Source organism: Aquarana catesbeiana, linkage group LG01 (assembly GCF_042186555.1).
Source record: "Aquarana catesbeiana isolate 2022-GZ linkage group LG01, ASM4218655v1, whole genome shotgun sequence".
Taxonomy (NCBI): Eukaryota; Metazoa; Chordata; class Amphibia; order Anura; family Ranidae; genus Aquarana; species Aquarana catesbeiana.
Window position 1 is genome coordinate 244,054,122 of NC_133324.1, and position 21,605 is coordinate 244,075,726.

The 21,605-nt window shown below is 40.6% G+C and overlaps 1 protein-coding gene across 2 annotated transcripts in view; it reads left to right on the forward strand.

The window, feature by feature from the left end:
* Positions 1-21,605, forward strand: part of RILPL1 (Rab interacting lysosomal protein like 1) — a 59,562-nt gene that overhangs the window by 24,006 nt on the left and 13,951 nt on the right. For both annotated transcript variants that reach the window (XM_073627109.1, XM_073627118.1), the window contains exons 4-6: positions 1,205-1,429; positions 6,971-7,143; positions 13,172-13,264. In XM_073627109.1, coding sequence (XP_073483210.1) covers positions 1,205-1,429; positions 6,971-7,143; positions 13,172-13,264 — 491 coding nt within the window. The remainder of the gene's footprint in view (positions 1-1,204; positions 1,430-6,970; positions 7,144-13,171; positions 13,265-21,605) is intronic.

Consider the following 21,605-nt stretch of genomic DNA (forward strand, 5'->3'; position numbering starts at 1 on the left):
ACTCAAATGAAGGTGTAGAACCATCTCAAGGATGATCAGAAGAAATGGACAGATACCACTAAAGCCTACTGGCCCTATCACACACTGAGAATCTAGACACTTGAGCGCAGGAGAGAGATTTTCTCTTTTGGTTATCTGAATACTTAGGACCATGTGATGTATGTTGTTTTTTTTTTTTTTTTTTTTTTTTTCTTTTTTAATAAATCTGCAAAAATGTCAATAATTCTGTGTTTTTCTGTCAATATGGGGTGCTGTGTATATTAATGAGGAAAAAAATGAACTTAAATGATTTGCAATATAACAAAGAGTGAAAAATTGAAGGGGGTTTGAATACTTTCCGTCCCCACTGTATATAGTATATTGTACATTTGCATTAGTTCCTGCCCTTAAGGAGCTTGCAATCCTAAGGTCCCTAACTCACATTCATACAAACATATACTAGGAACAATTTTGACATGAGTCAATTAACCTACCAGCATGTCTTTAGAGTTACCTTCAGTAAAAACATCATGGCAAAGTGCTCAGTAGGTCCAGAGATATTGGTGGCTGAAGTTATAACCATTTGGTCCTTTAGCATAAAGAGTGGCCTCACTGACTACAATTAGTTGCTGTTCCCCTTATTGTTTGACTTGAAACAAAGCCCACTGGATGTAGACCACTGTGTTTAAGCACAACCTTCATAGCAATGTTGCCAACCTCCCCCAGCATTTCTTTATTGACAAAACATGGGAAAATTACTGACAGAGCACATTTTTTACTGACAACCTGAAGACAGAACTGCTATTAAAAACAAAGATAATCTATATTTAAACAGTATAATCAACCACATTGAAACACTGACAATACCCAACCCATAACATGTAATTTCCCTGTTTTACATTTAAAAAGTCAACATGACAAAAAAAAATCAGCCCCTGATATTTAAATACCATTGTAAAAATCACAGATTTTTACAAACTGTCCATAAATATAATGATGTTTGGCAACCCTGCTCCATGGTTCTCAGCAAAAGCTTTACACAGAACATAGTCATATGACAGGAGGTTGTAGTTCTACCCAGAAGCATTCTAAAAAAGGCTTGTTAAACATGGCTGCAATGGATTCTATAAAATGCACATTAAATGGGTTTCCTAGAAAGCATTAGCAGGTTTCTGACTAAAATTTGCTTGTTCTATATAGTATATTTTTCTTGTAAACCACACAGTTGCAGCAACAGCAGAGTCGACTCATGAAGATTAACCATGACCTGCGACACCGCATCACAGTGGTGGAGGCACAAGGGAAGTCGCTAATAGAACAGAAGGTGGAGCTGGAAGCATATCTTCAAGCAAAGGAACAAGAGGCCACTAACATGAAACTGGAAATTGGAAAGCTAAGAGAGAGACTGAGAGGAGAGCAGCTGCAGAACGGAGAAGAGAAAAAAGATCAGGTAATGGTAGCATGAACTGAATTCTGGGCAAGTAGTAATTTTCTATATTTTTCTGGTACAATCATTTTTATTTCACTCAAAAAAAACATTACAGCTGAACACCCATGCAGGAGATATACAACGAAAAAACCTTTTCGCAGTATGCAACTTCCACTGGACAACCACACGGTAGGAGCCATGAGCCATGTATGTTACCCAAGCCCGCGGGCTTAGGGCATATCATGGGGAAACAAAAGAAGTGAAATGGCTAGCCAGGCACAAAAGAAAACAGAGAAAAAAAGAAACAGAAGAAGGGAAAAAAAAAGAAAGGGGGAGGTGGTGGGGTTGGAGGGGAAATAAGAGGGGCAGAGAGGGTAAAAGTTGACGGGGGGTTTAAACTGGAACCTAGGGGGGTGGGGGGTGTTACTGCAGGCTTGGGTGATAAGATCAGCAATTACAACTTGCCCAGGCTGGTCGGTTGCAGAAATGTAGTGTGGGAGTCGCATAAGATGCTAGACATTTTGTTTATCATCAAGGTGGTCAGATTGTTCTTCAGGCCAAACAGATACATTGCAAACTTCTGTTGGTATGAGAATAGGCCATGAATCAGGCAATGCAAGAGTGCCAATTTGGCTTCCTTATTTATAGGTACATGAAATGCAGTGTATAAGAGCCCAAAATCTAAGGACCAGAACCATGTTAAACATGGGCAGGACCACCAGATGTGAACCACTTCACCACGTTGGCCACAAGCTCTAAAGCGCCTGTCGCTGTAAGAAGGGTATGAACCTGCAATACAGGCCGGGACCCAATACCACCTCACGAGGGCCTTGTAAGCTGCTTCCAGCATGGTCACGTTGAAGGAACATTTCGCTGTGAAAGACCAGGCCTTGCTCCAATCCTCAGGATCAACAGAAGTTCCCAGATCTCTATCCCAGCAAGACTTATTGAAAGCAGACGAGGAAGGACCAGTAGCATTCAGGAGTAGATCAAAGAGAAAGTGCCAGAGGCACCAGGGGAGTGTCGACGGGTGTGTTAGAAGGCTGTGGATTGCAAGGGATAGGTGAAGTTGTGACTCTGGGAGATCACCCAATGGCGGAGTGGTACATAGTGGAAATACTCAGCAGGGTGGTGCTTTATGAGACTCCCGAATAGAGGGTTTTCTATACTTTCCTGGCAGGCACTTTGTATGTAAGTTTTTTTTCACTGTTCATATGCAGGGGGATCGGTTACCTCACTTCTACTCTGTAGTCCTCTTGCAGGCAGTGCTGTTTTCTGCTCTGCTGTGCCTAGACAGTGAGGTAAAGTAAGTTCTATAGTAAAGCATTCTTCCACAAGCCCACCTGCAGAAGCACAGCAGACTGAGGAGCCAAGCCACATACTGTCTATAGGCAAAGCGCTCTTGGGAGTTGTAGCCCGCTAAGGTTCACCTAGGTGTGAGGAAAGACATCCTTCAGGTCCCTCCGGTTTCCACTGATAGTGGTTCATATGAGAACCCTGTGATAATGTCAAAGGGTTCAAGAAAGTGCCAACCTGGATACAGGTTTTAAAAAATGCAGTATGACACATAAAGAATCTTTCAATGTTTACTCTACTTTGTTTAATATGGTTTGCCTAGAGATCAGCGTTAAAGAATTTTGACTTTTTTTTTTTAAGAATTCCTTTTTTTTTTTTTTTTTTTTTTTGCCCCTACCCTCTCATGAGAACTATCTGGCATGAGCCAGACAATCATTCTGTATATCTTTTTGGTTGCATATTTAATCGCCATTATAAATGGTGAAAATCTGTGCCGGATGACAGACAATTCAGTTTGAGTGCTAGAACCAAAGAAATTCTTGGTATTACTAAATGGACTTTCTACAAGCAACACAGATGGCGCTCAAATAAAGCTCAAGAGCAAAAATCAAATTTTACCAGTATATAGTAAATTACTTCTTTTTCTCCTGGGTAGGTTCTGTGAAAACCTCATACTGACATATAACAAGATTGTGTCTTCAATACATCTTTCTTGCTCTGGAAATCTTGTTTCTTTCCCTGGGGACTGAATTGTAACATTTTTGGGCACTGGTCCCCTTGAAGCCTCCTGTGTTCTAAAGCCTCTACTATAAGATCCAACCACTGGAACTTGAGTCTCCATCAGTTGAAAGTGTCCTTGTCACTTCTTGATGTAAACAAGAGGATAGGAGGCCTAGGACCCGAATGTCACATGATCATGGCTTCAGAGAAGTTAAAAGGGCGTTTTTTAGATTTTTTTTTTTTTTGTGTTTCAGCCAGAGGCGGGTGGAAGGAAGGAGAGGGAGGATGTTTTCTGCTCAGAATTGGGCTTTGAAATGCTATTAGATATAAAATTCAAGATAACATCTTTAAATGCTTTGGAATAACATTTATAGGTATATATAGTTAGTAAAGGATTTAAGGGGCTTACCAGAACTGAATACACTTGAGAATAATCTATGAACTACAAAAAAATAAAGTGGGCACTATATTTTTGGTTTAATGGTCATTTCAGTGTTTTAGCTTCTAGCAATGACTAGGTTTCCTTCTACAGTGGCGACAATAATTATTTGACTTCCTGCAGATTTTGTAAGTTTGCCCACTTACATGAAGGATCTAGAATTGTTATCATAGGTGTATTTTAAATGATAGAATATCAACTAAAACATGATACAAATGTTATTAATTGAGTTGCACTTCAGTGAGTAAAATAAGTATTTGATCCCCTACCAACCAACAATAATTCTGGCTCCCACAGACTGTGTACCACATGAGAACATACTGCAGCCAGATTAGTCCTGTCAATTTCAGAAGGTGCTCCTAAAGACAACTCGTTATGTGTATAAAAGACACCTGTCCACAGAATCATCTTCTTCTTGTTGTTCTTCCATTCAAACCTCACCATCATGGACAAGACCAAAGAGCTGTCAAAGACGTCTCAAGGCAGTTGGGATCACAGTCACCAAACAAACCATTGGTAACACAATACGCCACCATGGATTGAAATCCTGTGGAGCCCGCAAGGCCCCCCCACCTCAATAAGTACATGTACAGTTCCATATGAAGTTTGCCATCAGTTATTCTAAATCAGTGGTCTCCAAACTGCGGCCCTTTGCTTGATTTTATCTGGCCCTTGGGGCATTATTGCCCCTACTGTTGGCATAGTTCCTTACACTGACAGTGGAGCACTAGTCCTCCCACTGACACCAATCATAGGGCACTATTCCTGTCAGACACTAATCATGGGGTACTAATCATCCCACTGACACCGATGATGGAGCACTATTTCCCCCCTGCTGACATCAACGATGGCCACTATTCCTCCTACTGCCACTGACACCAAGACATTTTCTACTTCCTCTGCCCACAGTCCGGCCCCCCCTAAAGTTTGAAGAATGGCGAACTGGCCCCTTGTTTAAAAAGTTTGGAGACCCCTGATCTAAATGATTCAGAGAAGGATTAGGAGAAAGTGCTGTGGTTAGATGAGACCAAAATTGAGCTCTTTGGCATTAAGTCAACTCGCTGTGTTTGGAGGAAGAAAATGCTGACTATGACCCTAAGAACACCATTCCTACAGTCAGGCACGGAGGTGGAAACATTATACTTTGGGGCTGTTTTTCTGCTAAAGGTACAGGCTGACTTTGCCACACCGAGGCTCCATTCACACCTGAACATATCGCTTTACTGGCGTATTTCAGGTGTTTTTTTTTTTTAACTTTTTTTTTTTTTTTTTGCAGCTTTTTTAAAGCGTTTTAAAAGTGGTATTACAAGCTGTGATGAACCCTTGTCCTCAACAGAACTTGGTCCGCCGTAAATGCTTCCTCTGTCCAGAACCGGCACTATCCAAGACTCTTTAGCCCACCCAGTCACCAGACAACACAAGTGTACAGTGGCAAACGACAAACTGATTTATTATCACACATGGACACCACAGATCAATAACTCAGACCCCCACCCCCCACCCCACCCTTGGAAACAGGGCAGCTTAAACTGTCTAATGACAACAGACACACAGGTCAGGTGTGTTCAAACTTATCAGTAAACAGTCTTTTCAGCAGGGGGGCTGCTGGAGGTGTCCCCCTCCCTCTTTCCTCACAGCAAACACACTTACACATCCCATAATAGTTGAGGCAGACTGCCACAATAGAATACAGTCACACCCCAAACGATCACAGCAAATAGTACACAACAGCATGAGACAACACACAATATATACATATAAACAATATTGAGTCTGACTAGCACAGATCATAGTGGGGTTCTCATTCACCCTGTGCCCCTATTAGAGACACAGGGTGATTTACACATAAGAGGGGTTGGGGAAGCTGGACACAGAGTTTCCAGAGCTCTCCAAGGTAAGCTGAGTTGCACAAACCCACCACCCAAAGTGACCACTGTCACACAAGCGTTTTACAGCTTCAGGTGTTTTTGTTTAGCTAATAGAAAATCACTAGGGGTAGAAGAGGGAGAGGAAATTAGGGGCGGAGAGCTGCTATTTGAGCTATTTACGCATATTTTTTTTTTTTTTTACAGGCGTTTTTTACAGTCTATGGGGCAAAAACCGTCTTTATTCTGCCAAAAAGAAGCTCCTGTACTTTTTTGAGCTTCAGCCGTTTTGCTTCAGGCGACAGAACGCTCATATGTGAACAGGGGCCATTGAAATTATTAGGCTTTTGTTTGTTGGGCATTTTGGAGCTTCAGAGCTGAGCGGTTTACAAGCTGAAAAACGCTCAGGTGTTAACAGGGCCATGGGGCCAATGGACGGGGCCATGTATTGTAATATCTTGAATGAGAACCTTCTGCCCTCAGCCAGAACCATAAAGATGGGTCATGGATGGGTCTTCCAGCATGACAATGACCCAAAACATACAGCCAAGGCAACAAAGGAGTGGCTCAAGAAGAAGCACATTAAGGTCATGGAGTGGCCTAGCGAGTCTCCAGACCTTAATCCTATAGAAAATGTATGGAGGGAGCTGAAACTTCGAGTTACCAAGCGACAGCCAAGAAATCTTAAGGATTTAGAGAAGATCTGTAAAGAAGCGTGAACCAAAATCCCTCCTGAGATGCTTGCAAACCTGGTAACCAACTAAAAGAAGCGTCTTACCTCTGTGCTTGCCAATAAGGGTTTCTCCACTAAGTACTGTCATGTTTTGCTTGAGGATCAAATACTTCTTCTACTCACTGAACTGCAACTCCATTTATAACATTTTGTATCATGTGTTTTTTATGGATTTTTGGTTGATATTCTGTCTCTTTTAAAATACACCTATGATGAAAATTATAGACCCTTCATTTCTTTGTAAGTGGGCAAACTTAAAAAATCTGCAGAGGATCAAATATTTATTTTCTCCACTGTATTTGTATTGTTGCAATTGAAATCCACAAAGATACGTTTGTCCAGCAGTAGCTTGAACTAATAAAGCAAACTGTTGAATCTTAACTTCTTAACAATCTTAACTTTAGTAAAAAAAACAGCTTAAGATGTTAAACTACTTTTATATGTTTATACCATAGTTACACACATTTGGTGCTATTAATTTAATGCATACCTTCTGACCTTTTCTTCAGGCTGAAGCCATAATCGAAGACCCCATCTTTGATTCAGACAAAACGCTGTTTGACCTTAAAGATTCAAATCGGCCCAGGTTTACATTGCAAGAGCTGCGGGATGTTTTACATGAGCGGAATGAGCTGAAAGCCAAGGTTTTCATGCTACAAGAGGAAATTGCTTACTATAAAAGGTAGTAATGAGACAGAGCCTAATGCATGTGGTCTAAATGTAAGCAGTGGCTCCAAAAGCTACTCCTTGACTCTAGTGGCAATACTCTGATTGTCACTTTGTGGGTCTTGTGGTCATAGGTGTGCACAGCCTATTGCATTAGGGTGTGCACACTAAAGCTCAAACACGTGTGTGTGTGTGTGTGTGTGTGTGTGTGTGTGTATATATGTATTATCTATATATCTCTCTCTCTGAGTGTCAGTAGCGCAATGGATGGTGGCAGTAGGGAAGAGATTGGTGTCAGTAGTTTTTATTTTTTATTATTTTATTATTTTCTGCAACTTTCTTTTCTTTTTTTTTTTTATGACAATTTTTTTGAGGTGCTTTAGTGAAATATCAGGGGTCTAAACGGGGAATCTGCACCACACAGGGTGATTAGGGTGTTCCCTGGCACCAGGGGCGGACTGATAACTCATGGGGCCCCCGGGCAATAGGAGAATATGGGGCCCCCAGGCAATCAGATTATGGGGCCACACAGTATACACATACATGTATACACAGTATACACATACAGATGTAAAAAAACCACAAATTTTTACATACTGTCCCTGGTTTTACTGAGGCTGGCAACCCTGATGGGGCCCCCTAGTGGCCCAGGGCCCTCGGGCAGTGCCCGAGTGGCTTAATGGTCAGTCCGCCCCTGCCTGGCACACCCTGTGTGCACGCCTATGCTTATGGTGATCATTTCCTCTCTATAGTAAATAAATTCTAGCAATCCCTGGCTCTGCTGGAATTATTATAAAGGTTATATCCTGTAGTGTGGGTGTTTTTTTTATTATTATATATGGCAGTCATTCCCTAGTTCTAGGGTGCTAGATAGTGGTCGCTGCCTGACTGTAATGGCGATTAGTTATTGCCTGTAGTGGGATTAGTCACTTTCTGGCTGTGGCCATGATCATTCCCTGGCTGTTGTGATTGGTCCTGAGCTATTGCTGGCCATTATACAGTTATCTCGTACAATTTTCCTTTAAAACCGTCCGACATTCGGCCCATGTGTAAGACAGCTGCTCTGACTGGGTTGAATGAAATCAAACTAGTGGTGTGTGCTGGGCTTTAGGTTTACCAAAACCATATAATGAGGTCAAACCTAAACACTCAATTTGTATGCAATCAGGCAGGTCCTTGCACTACATAGTTGAAGGTAAAGTTAAAGGAAATTGAATAGGAAAATTGTATAATATATGACCAGCTTTAGTGATTTTTGTCCTAGTTTTGCAGTCCACAATCCCTTGCTCTAGCAGATATTGTACCTGTAATGCCGCGTACACACGGTCGGACTTTTCGTCTACAAAAGTCCAACGGACGCCGACGGACTAAAGCTGGCTGGTAATCCGATCGTGTGTGGGCTTCTCCGGACTTTCAGCAGACTTTTTCAGCCTCAAATCCGACGGACTTTAGATTTGAAACATGCTTCAAATCTTTACGTCGTAACTACGACGGACCCCGAAATCCGCTCGTCTGTGTGCTAGTCCGACGGACAAAAACCCATGCTAGGGCAGCTATTGGCTACTGGCTATGAACTTCCTTATTTTAGTCCGGTGTACGTCATCACGTACGAATCCGTCGGACTTTTGTGTGGTCGTGTGTAGGCAAGTCCGTTCGTTAGAAAGTCTGCTGCAAGTCCGCCGAAAGTCCGCCGGAAGTCTGTCGGACAGGCTGTCGGACTTTTGTAGACGAAAAGTCCGACCGTGTGTACGCGGCATAACCAGTTTGATGAACACTTGTTGAAACAGCTTTTAAAGTCTATCGGAAAATAAAAACGAATGTAACATGCACTGTATTGCAGGTATCATAGAATAACTAACTGCTCTTATCTTCAGCCTATTCTGCTTAATCCCTATCATACTGTAGTTCTATATAAAAACACATGTGCACATTATCCCCCTCCCACTAAGTCAACTCACATGGGTGGTTAGTAGAGCTGCACGATTAATCATCAATCGTTATCGCGATTTTTTTTTTTTTTTTTTTTTTCCTCCGTTGCGATCTTGACTAAAGTGTTTCACTATTCTTGCTATGCAAAGAATTCTCTCTGCTCTTCTGAAGCCACAGCCATCAAAAGAAAGGAAGAAAAAAATGGGCAGTCTGCCAAGAATCAAAATATTCTTTATCAGTTGAACTTAAAGCGGAGTTCCAACGACATTTAACAGTTAAAAAAAAAAAAAATTCTGAAGTTAATACATTGCCATGTAATACTCACGTTTTTGCCGCAATTCGTCCCCTGATGTTGCCTTTAATACCCAAAAGAAACTTATACTATTGATTGCTGGCCGTTGTCATTTTGCTTGTGGGCATGTGAAGCCCACAAGCATTTATTTCCGGGATACGGTGCAGCTGAGCGACCAGCATGCACCGCCCCGTTCTCGCACATGCGCAGTAATGCGCCGTAGCGGCGCTGTAAAGTATACAGGTTGCCATAACAACGAGCGGCGTTATCGGAAGTGCCCGCACCGTTCCTATGGCAACCTAGCCCTCAGTGCTGCCCACTGGGAATGACACACTCCTCCCAGGAGCAGTAGCGAGCGGAGGCACCGAGGGAAGTGACGTAAGGAGCCGAGGTGATGAAGGAAGATTTCAAGGGACTACCTAGCAACAGGCATAAAAAGGTAAGTAAAAAAAAAATTTCTCCAAATGTTTTTCTTTGTATTATTTTATGCACATTAATGAATTTTTTTTTTTTTTTTTTTTTTTTTTTTTTTTGGGCTGAAACTCCACTTTAAGTTTAAACATTGTAACAATTTGTCAAAGGAATAGACTTCGTGTGTGAGGAAAGTTTAACCACTTAAACACCAAACCTTTTTCTGACATTTGTTGGTTTCAAGCTAAAATCATTTATTTTTATTTTTTGCTAGAAAATTACTTAGAACCCTCAAACATTATATATATTTTTTAGTAGACGCCCTAGAGAATAAAATGGTGGTTGTTGCAATATTTTATGTCAGACTATATTTGCGCAGCTGTCTTTCAAATGCAATTTTTTTGGAAAAAATTACTTTAATTAATTAAAAAAAACCAAAAAAACAAAAAAAACTAACCAGTAAAGTTAGCCCATTTTTAAAATTTTTTTTTTTTTTTTTTTGTATAATGTGAAAGATTTTAAGTCGCGATCTTTTTATTCTAAGCAAAAAAATTGCGATTCTTCTCATTTTGGCCAGAATCTTGCAGCTCTAGTAGTTAGTGTCCAAACCCTATGCAAAAACCAAGTTTCAGAACCTCAGTGTTTTGAATGGCAGATTGGAACATTGAGCAGTGCTTAGACGGTATGGGTAGGCACCTTGTCATACAGTATCTCACAAAAGTGAGTACACTCCTCACATTTTTGTAAATATTTTATTATATCTTTTCATGTGACAAAACTGAAGAAATGACACTTTGCTACAATGTAAAGTAGTGAGTGTACAGCTTGTATAACAGTGTAAATTTGTTGTCCCTTCAAACTAACTTGACACACAGCCATTAATGTCTAAACCACTGGCAACAAAAGTGAGTACACCCCTAAGTGAAAATGTCCAAATTGGGCCCAAAGTGTCAATATTTTGTGTGGCCACCATTATTTTTTAGCACTGCCTTAACCCTCTTGGGCATGGAGATCACCAGAGCTTCACAGGTTGCCACTGGAGTCCTCTTCCACTCCTCCATGACGACATCACGGAGCTGGTGGATGTTGGAGACCTTGCGCTCCTCCACCTTCTGTTTTGAGGATGCCCCACAGATGCTCAATAGGGTTTAGGTCTGGAGACATGCTTGTCCAGTCCATCACCTTTACCCTCAGCATCTTTAGCAAGGCATTGGTTGTCTTGGAGGTGTGTTTGGGGTCGTTATCATGTTGGAATACTGTCCTGCGGCCCAGTCTCTGAAGGGAGGGGATCATGCTCTGCTACAGTATGACACAGTACATGTTGGCATTCATGGTTCCCTCAATGAACTGTAGCTCCCCAGTGCCGACAGCACTCATGCAGCCCCAGACCATGACACTCCCACCACCATGCTTGACTGTAGGCAAGACACGCTTGTCTTTGTACTCCTCACCTGGTTGTTGCCACACACGCTTGACACCATCTGAACCAAATAAGTTTATCTTGGTCTCATCAGACCACAGGACATGGTTCCAGTAATCCATGTCCTTAGTCTGCTTGTCTTCAGCAAACTGTTTGCGGGCTTTCTTGTGCATCATCTTTAGAAGAGGCTTCCTTCTGGAATGACAGCCATGCAGACCAATCTAATGCACTGTGCGGCGTATGGTCTTAGCACGGACAGGCTGACCCCCACCCCTTCAACCTCTGCAGCAATGTTGGCAGCACTCCTACATCTATTTCCCAAAGACAACCTCTGGATATGACGCTGATCACGTGCACTCAACTTCTTTGGTCGACCATGGCGAGGCCTGTTCTGAGTGGAACCTGTCCTGTTAAACAGCTGTATGGTCTTTGCCACCGTGCTGCAGCTCAGTTTCAGGGTTTTGGCAATCTTCTTATAGCCTAGGCCATCTTTATGTAGAGCAACAATTCTTTTTTTTCAGATCCTCAGAGAGTTCCTTGCCATGAGGTGCCATGTTGAACTTCCAGTGACCAGTATGAGAGAGTGAGAGTGATAACATCAAATTTAACACACCTGCTCCCCATTCACACCTGAGACCTTGTAACACTAATGAGTCACTTTTGTTGCCAGCGGTTTAGACATTAACCGCTTGCCGACCAGCCACTGCAGTTTTACTGCAGCAGAATGGCACGGGCAGGCCAATCAACAATATGGTACGTTGCTCCTTTGGGCGGCCACTAGGGGGGCACGCCCGCTGCTCGCCCCTGGTGGCCTCGATGACCGCCGGGCTCCCGCGATCGCTTGTAACACGGCGAGAACCGGGACTTCTGTGTGTAAAAAAAAAAAAACGGTTCTCTGAGGGGAGAAAGTATGAACAGCGATCTGTCATCTCCCCTAGTCAGTCCCCTCCCCCCTTCAGTTAGAACGCTAGGGAACACAACCCCTTGATTGTCCCCTAATGTTAACCCCTTCCCTGCCAGTGACATTTATGCAGTAATCAATGCATTTTTATAGATTGCTGTATATATGCCAATGGTCCCATAAATGTGTCAAAATTGTCCAATGTGTCCGCTGTCCGCCATAATGTCGAAAAATCACAGATCGCCGCCATTACGAGTAAAAAAAAAAAAAAAAATAGTAATAATAAAAATGCTATAAATCTATCCCCTTGCGCTTTTTTTTTTTTTTTTTTTTAATGGGGATATTTATTATAGCAAAAAGTACAAAATATTGTGTTTTTTTTTTTTTTTTTTTTTCAAAATTGTCGCTCTTCTTTTGTTTTTATAGCGCAAAAAATAAAAACCGCAGAGGCGATCAAATACCACCAAAAGAAAGCTCTATTTGTGGGAAAAAAAGTCTTTTTTTTTTTTTTGGTTACAACGTTGGACGACCGCGCAATTGTCAATTAAAGCGAAGCAGCGCAGAATCACAAAAAATGGCCTGGTCATTGAGCAACCAAATCCTCCGGGGCTGAAGCGGTTAATGGCTGTGCGTTGAATTATTTTGAGGGTTCAGTAAATTTACACTGTTATCCAAGCTGTACACTCACTACTTTACATTGTAGCAAAGTGTCATTTCTTCAATGTTGTCACATGAAAAGATAGAATAAAATATTTACAAAAATGTGAGGGGTTTACTCCACTTTTGTGAGATACTGTACTTGTAATACAGTGCATTAGTGTGTTTTTTTTTTTTTTATTTTAGTTTTTTTTTTTTTTGTAAGAATACAGAATTGCTTTTAGTTGAATGATGACACCTGTGTCTAGTTGTGGTCATTTCATGTGTCTATTTAGTTAGTTGGCGCTGTATATTCTAACCCTGCCAGATGTGCAGGAGAAAAGATGGAGTCGCACAGCACTGGAGCAAACCTAGTGGATAGTCACAAGGAATTCAATAATTAATACATGTGCCACCACCCTAACTGAAATGTAGAATTTTTTTTTTTTTTTCAGCGAAGAAACAGATGAGGAAACCAAGCTTCCACAAACATCACCCATTATTCATTCCAGAGCACCCAACCCACAGGAATCTGGCATCAAAAGACTGTAAGTAACGCCCTTCAGCTGAGTTTTGTATCATTTCTCTTTAAAAATATACTTACAGCAATGATTTTAGTAGATTTTTTGGCAACAATGTTTTAAAGGAGTAAGATACTGCAGTTTTACATAAAACTTTAAAAGAATCCTACACTGAGGAATAATAGACAACTGCCATTGGTGACCCCAGTATTTTCTAAATCTGTAACCTGGAAGAAGTATGCAGATTAGGATCTCTGAATTTTTATAAGAAAATCAGCAATGTCAACCCCTATAATTCAGTATGGAATTTAGATAAACTGATCCTGTCCTTACAGAAAAAAAAAAAAGCAAACCATACCTGTAAAAGAAGACTAGACATGCCTGCCTGTGCCGCTGAGCTCTGCTCCCGTGCTGAGAGATCTACTTCTGAAATCCACACTTAAACCAACACTTCCTGAAGTGTCGATTTCCTAGGCTCTCACTGGTTCCTCCTGTTGACCTCCACGTCTCTACTGTATCCACTAATAGGAGAGAGGGTGGCACTAGGGAGAGTTGCGGAGGACCGGTAGATTGACACTAACAAAAGTGTTGGTTTTAGTGCAGACTTCAGCAAAACATTTGTTAGGATTGGAGTTTGGTGGTGCAGGCAAGTAAGAAAGCATTTCTTTTACAGATATGGCTTGCTTTAAATCTCTTTCTCTATAGCGACAGGGTCACATTAACTTGCATTGCCCATTATTGCATGTTCAGAGATGACAAATGGTTTATATGTTAAGTACTGACAAACACATCAGACCTTTATGTGAATAATTCCTATGGATTATTTTTGTTATACAGTCTACTTAACCTTTTTTTTAAAATGCTGTGCTCACAGATGAGTGCTAGTTTCCTGCCTTGTACTGTATACAGCTACAAAAGTTACATTCAGATAAGCCTTAGAGTCCCGACAGCTTATTGTGCTTGACAAGTGCTTATTGCTTGGCAAATGCTTATGCTGCAGAATAAACGTGTGCTTTGGCTTTATCAGTTACTGTGTCCAAAGTTCTATAGCAACCAAGGTAGAATATTTAGGTGAAATATGGTTGCTAAAGGTTACAAGAATTATTATTTTTATTTTTTCAGACTTACAATCCCCAGTCATAAATTTAGGAAGTCCCTGATCAATGTAGATAAAAGGAGCTGGGGCAAAATACCATGACATAGATTCATTTTCATAGCCAAGGAGCAATTACTTACTGCTGTATAAAAAAAACCCTTATTATACACTATTCACTTGGACATGCATATGAAACCTAAAGAATATAGTTTCATAAATGGAATGATGATTATGAGATCATTAGAGATAATCGTTTAATGTTGTGGATAATGCAAACAACATTTTAAAAGTAAACCCAAAAGCAGACCTTTTCAGGATTGAATGGTAGTGTTGCTGTTCCAAGTCGCTTCTATAAATGAAAAAAATAGGGAGAAGGATAAAAAGTGTGCATTGTCAATGGAGAGAAAAAAAAGGGGAGCATGGTCCTTGGCAACCAATCAGCTTCCAATAGTTGTTTTTGTAGCGACGGTTAGAAAATAAAAGCAAGCATCCTATTGGTTTGTATAGGAAATTTCTCCTCTACCATGCAAACCCCCCCCCCAAGTTTCTCTAAACTCCTCTGCCATTCTAACCACAAAAGTAGGACCCAAGCCTGACACATGGAACAGAAATGCTTTTAAATCCTTTTTACATATTAATGAGCATAGTTAAAAACCATACTAATGTGTCACTTATTGGCACATAGACTCTGGCTTTGCTATTGGTTTATTTTATGTAAAGCAATCACCTGCCTTGGACTTTTTCACATCTTTTAGTTTTGGAACTTGGATTTAAATTGATTTCAACTGGGATTTTATAACACTGATTTACCAAAAAAAAAGTTGATAATCTTGAAACTGAAAAAATCTGGTTAGTTTTCAAAATTATAAAACCCCCCAAAAATCTCAAATTAAATATACTCTAGACTAGAGCACCATTATATCCAATGTTAAATTAAAGATCGAATATAGAACAATTGCAACTTTGCCTAGATAATACCAACCACAGTAACTCAGTGCCTATTTGAGAAGCTGATTATTGAGAGAAGTAACCCACTGGCCAGGGGTAGCTCTGAACAAGAAGCGATCCACAGCTTCTAGCAGATACCCTCTATAAGACACAAAAGCCAGGCTTTATGGAAGTGTCACAGGATGAAAGATGTTGCAAAAAAAAAAAAAACACTCATGTCCAATTACATTGGACTTTCTCTGAAAATATGCAGGAGACACAGCACACATGTAGAAAAAGGTCCTGCTATAATAAGACCAAAACATAACTTTTTTTTAATTTTGCCTCACAGCTAATTCTGATCACCACCTAACTTTGTATTATTGTGGTGGTAGCATTGTGCTGTGGAGTTGCTTTTCATTGGCAGGCAGGCAGGCACAGAAACATTTGGCAGGATTGGGGATAAGATGTATAGAGCCGAAAGCAAGGCATTCTAGTAATTGTTACAAACAGGAAGAGCCCTGCGATTTGGAGAAGCAGGACAGTGGCAGTGGTCAAAGCTAGACTGAAGTAGTTTAACCACGTCCAACCCCAATGACGTCATATAATGTCCTGAACTTGAAGTGGAGATATCCAGGTGATGCCTGCAGCTCCAGGCATCATCCAGATATCCTTTATTTTATTTTTCAGCCAGCAATTCCCTCTAACATATAAGCCGCTGGATTGCTTTTACAGGCAGCGGGCGGAGACGTCGCCCACCGTCGGCTCTAACGTGTGATCTGAGAGTCCAAGATCCGATCCAGCAGTGGTAGCGGGTTACCACAGAGCTGGCCGAAGACCGGATGGTCTCCAGCCATCTCTATGATCTTGTGAGGCTGGGAGCAACATTATGACACTTTCAGCTCTGGCAGATGTAAACACTGCCATATTTTTTTTTTTTTCTGGAAAGCCGAAATCAGTTTGTGTGTGTGTTTTTTTTTATTTTTATTTTTTTATCTCGTGCTTTCCAGGGTAGGGGGAGAGATTTTGGGGTCTTATAGACCCCAGATGTCCCCCATAAAGAGATCCTGTCATGCCTTATTTCTATCACAATGGATGTTTACATTTCTTGTGATAGGAATAAAAGTGAACCAAAAAAAAAAAAAAAAAATGAAAAGGGACAGTGTAAAAAGAGAGAACATTTTTTATAGCATTCCTGTCCCCTCGTGCTTGCATGTGAGGTATCACCACAAACATTATAGCAAGAGCAATAATTATAGCGCTAGATATCATTTGTAACTTTAAACTGGTAACCTGTTCAAAATTTCCAATAGTTGATGCTTTAAATTTTTTAAGTACTGTAGTTTTCCGTGATTTTAAAGCATGACACGTTGGGCATCTATTTACTCAGCTTAACATCCTCTTTAATATTTTACCAAGCTGATTATATATGTGTTTTTTTTGCATTAAAATTCATTAAAGTGTATTTTTTTCCAAACAAAATCGCTGTACAAATACAGTCAGGTCCATAAATATTGGGACATCGACGCAATTCTAATCTTTTTGGCTCAATACACCACCACAATGGATTTGAAATGAAAGGAACAAAATGTGCTTTAACTTTCAGCTTTAATTTGAGGGTATTTACATCCAAATCAGGTGAACGGTGTAGGAATTACAACAGTTTGTATATGTGCCTCCCACTTTTTAAGGGACCAAAAGTAATGGGACTATTGGCTGCTCAGCTGTTCCATGGCCAGGTGTGTGTTATTCCCTCGTTATCCCATTTACAAGGAGCAGATACTCTCAATATGAGATCCAAAGAGCTGTCACTATCAGTGAAGCAAGCCATTATTAGGCTGAAAAAACAAAACAAAACCCATCAGAGAGATAGCAAAAACATTAGGTGTGGCCAAATCAACTGTTTGGAACATCCTTAAAAATAAAGATCGCACAGGTGAGCTCAGCAACACCAAAAGACCCGGAAGACCACGGATAACAACTGTGGTGAATGACCGAAGAATTCTTTCCCTGGTGAAGAAAACACTCTTCACAACAGTTGGCCAGATCAAGAACACTCTCCAGGAAGTAGGTGTATGTGTGTCAAAGTCAACAATGAAGAGAAGACTTCACCAGAGTGAATACAGAGGGTTCACCACAAGATCTAAACCATTGGTGAGCCTCAAAAACAGGAAGGCCAGATTAGAGTTTGCCAAACAACATCTAAAAAAGCCTTCACAGTTCTGGAACATCATCCTATGGACAGATGAGACCAAGATCAACTTGTACCAGAGTGATGGGAAGAGAAGAGTATGGAGAAGGAAAGGAACTGCTCATGATCCAAAGCATACCACCTCATCAGTGAAGCATGGTGGTGGTAGTGTCATGGCGTGGGCATGTATTGCTGCCAATGGAACTGGTTCTCTTGTATTTATTGATGATGTGACTGCTGACAAAAGCAGCAGGATGAATTCTGAAGTGTTATCTGCTACTATTCAGCAAAATGCTTCAGAACTCATTGGACGGCGCTTCACAGTGCAGATGGACAATGACCCGAAGAACACTGCGAAAGCAACCAAAGAGTTTTTTAAGGGAAAGAAGTGGAATGTTATGCAATGGCCAAGTCAATCACCTGACCTGAATCCGATTGAGCATGCATTTCACTTGCTGAAGACAAAACTGAATGGAAATGCCCCAAGAACAAGCAGTAACTGAAGACAGTTGCAATAGAGGCCTGGTAGAGCATCACCAGGGATGAAACGCAGCGTCTGGTGATGTCTATGCATTCCAGACTTCAGGCTGTAATTGACTGCAAAGGATTTGCAACCAAGTATTAAAAAGTGAAAGTTTGATGGATGATTGTTAATCTGTCCCATTACTTTTGGTCCCTTAAAAAGTGGGAGGCACATATACAAACTGTTGTATTTCTTACACCGTTCACCTGATTTGGATGTAAATACCCTCAAATTAAAGCTGAAAGTCTGCAGTTAAAGCACATTTTGTTAGTTTCATTTCAAATCCATTGTGGTGGTGTATAGAACCAAAAAGATTAGAATTGTGTCGATGGCCCAATATTTATGGACCTGACTGTATATAATTGGGGGTTCTGAGTAATTTTCTACCCAAAAAAATACTGATCTTTACATGTAGGAGAAAAATGTCAGAATTGGCCTGGGTGGTAACTGGTTAAAAACAAAGCAGATGATTTAAAACATTTGTGTTAATGCTTGAAAAATTCTAGTGGCAGTGGCTTTGCTAAATATTGACTCATAGGTAAATACATGTGCAGTCAGCAAATGTCTCCTTTCCTTTTTCTTTCTTTTTTTTTTTTTTTTACATTTTTGTGCCACAATAAAAATATTTTGCGCTTTTAAAGTGTTAAGCGTGTTGTGTGGACTAATCTATAAATTCCCAGTCAAATGAATTTTAATCCCAAATTGTAACATTACAAAATATAAATCAGTCAGAAGGGGTAAATAGTCATTCAAGCCACTGTATGATGCTGTAGGCATCTTTTTTTAGCATATTTCTGTAATTAACTAGATTCAGTAATATGGAGTGGCAATAGTTGCATTTCCTATGTAGCTGGTTTATGAAGTAAGGTAGAAAAAGAACCATAAATGGTGTGCACTGTTAGATGGCAACCAGTTGCATTTCACCGTCAGATTGGGGCAGTAAAATGAACAATTACCTAATCTTCCATGTTATGGGTTAATGCACTTATGTCTTTAGGCCTTAGTATAAAGCGGGGAACGATACCATTAGATACATGGCATGAAAAAAGGGCATAAACATATATAACTATTTTTAGTCTGCTTGTAAAATGTGTGCCCTAATTATTCTCAATAACTGGAACAAATAAAAAAGAATTTCAGTCTTAAAAAAACTTTCATCTTTTTTAGCAATGGTTTCCACTCAGCATACAATTATTTGATTATTTTCATATCATGGCTTGTCTGTCTCCTCTCCATGATGGTATTTTCCAGGTAAAAGGAAATGACCTCCGTACATGTTGAGAGTTTTGCCTTCTATTGACTTCCATACCCATTGAGCATGTAATGACCCTGAAACGCATGAGTTTAATTTGTGCAACCTGTATGATGTCATATATGTTGTATCACCCTCATAAGTTTTATACATTTATGTGTAAAACTGCTGCCTGTTTTTTACTCATTGCATTTTCTTGCAACAGTTGAATATTAATCACAAAAGGAATGCATCTACATTTTCAAAATATACTACTCTGGGCGAGCTGGCCATTAAAGAAAACCAAATCATTGTGTGCCTGCATGTGATTCATCCTGTAACGGTGAGGCTGATTTAATAAAGAAATTGAGAATGCAAAGCAAGTGGACTGCCATGATTCCCTTACTGGTTAAGGACAGTTGGCCATGAATTCAGGATGACTTGTATGCAGGCACCAAACTCTTCCAGTGATAAAGTCTTGTAAATAAAGCCATCCAACTAAAGTTCTTTTATCAAATTTACTATACCCCAGTTAGATTTCAGGCATTGGGTTTAGGCACTTCTGACCAATGGTTGGTACAGCGTTCAGCCACAGTGTATTTCAGTTTGTCAGATTATGACAGGTTGCTGGCAGTGAGACTGGACGCTTTTTTGACAGCATAACCCATTAACAGACCTGTCCACCTTTCTGGAAGTGTGGAAAGTATGAGCTGTATGTGGCCTCTGAAGATATCGCTGCTCTATAGTACAGTAAAACCCACTTGTTCTTTTAGTGAAGGATCCCAAGAATGCCTCATAGGGCTGGTTGATGTATTTTAGTTGGGCCTTTGGATTTGTTCCATAGGACACATTAATGCATTGTGTTTGAATAATGGCAGATTTTTTTTTTTTTTTTTTTATCTGTGAACTGGTTGAAGATGAGTCTGTAATCTAATGCAGAGTATACTCATAAGTGCTTTTTGCATATGGATAAACAAGCATGTCAGAAGAACGCAGTTATGCTAAATTCAAACTAGCTTGCTGTGTTTGGCCAATTTAAACGCAGGAGAAAATTATCTGGTTGGTATAAACACGCTTTATGCTTGCCAGAGGAAGTTCTCGTACATAAATGCAAATACATTTAAATGCAAAATTATATGGATTTAGATGCGTTTGGAGTATCTAATCTGTCCCTGAACACACAGAATTCTGTTTTCTCTCTGTTTTTGTCCTAAACACAGATAAACCCACAGTGAATTGTACCATTTAAAATCACTATATTTAGATGCATTTAGAAAGGTCCTATAAACATATGTACAGTATCTCACAAAAGTGAGTACACCTCTCACATTTTTGTATATATTTTATTAGATCTTTTCATGTGACAACACTGAAGAAATGACACTTTGCTACAATGTAAAGTATTGAGTGTACAGCTTGTATAACAGTGTAAATTTGCTGTCCCCGCAAAATAACTCAACACATAGCCAATGTCTAAACCGCTGGCAACAAAAGTGAGTATACCCCTAAGTGAAAATGTCTAAATTGGGCCCAGTTAGCCATTTTCCCTCCCCGGTGTCATGTGACTCGGTGTTGCAAGGTCTCAGGTGTGAATAGGGAGCAGGTGTGTTAAATTTGGTGTCATCGCGCTCTCTCTCTCATACTGGCCATTGGAAGTTCAACATGGCACCTAATGGCAAAGAACTCTCTGAGGATCTGAAAAAAAAAAATTGTTGCTCCACATAAAGATGGCCTAGGCTATAAGAAGATTGCCAAGAACCTGAAACTGAGCGGCAGCACGGTGGCCAAGACCATGCAGCAGTTTAACAGGACAGGTTCTACTCCGAACAGGCCTCACCATGGTCGACTAAAGAAGTTGAGTGAACGTGCTTAGCGTCATATCCAAAGGTTGTCTTTGGGAAATAGACGTATGAGTGCTGCCAGCATTGCTGCAGAGGTTGAAGTGGTGGGGGGTCAGCCTGTCAGTGCTCAGACCATACACCGCACACTGTATTCAATTGGTTTGCATGGCTGTCGTCCCAGAAGGAAGCCTCTTCTAAAGATGTTTGCAAAAGAAAGCCTGCAGGCAGTTTGCTGAAGACAAGCAGACTAAGGACCATGTCCTGTGGTCTGATGAGACCAAGGTAAACTTATTTGGTTCAGATGGTGTCAAGCGTGTGTGGCGGCAAACAGGAGAGGAGTACAAAGACAAGTGTTTCTTGCCTACAGACAAGAATGGTACTGGGAGTGTCATGGTCTTGGGCTGCCAGCACTGGGGAGCTACAGTTCATTGAGGGAACCATGAATGTCAACATGTACTGTGACATACTGAAGCAGAGCATGATCCCCTCCCTTCGGAGACTGGGCCGCAGGGCAGTATTCCAACATAACGACCCCAAACACACCTCCAGAATGACCACT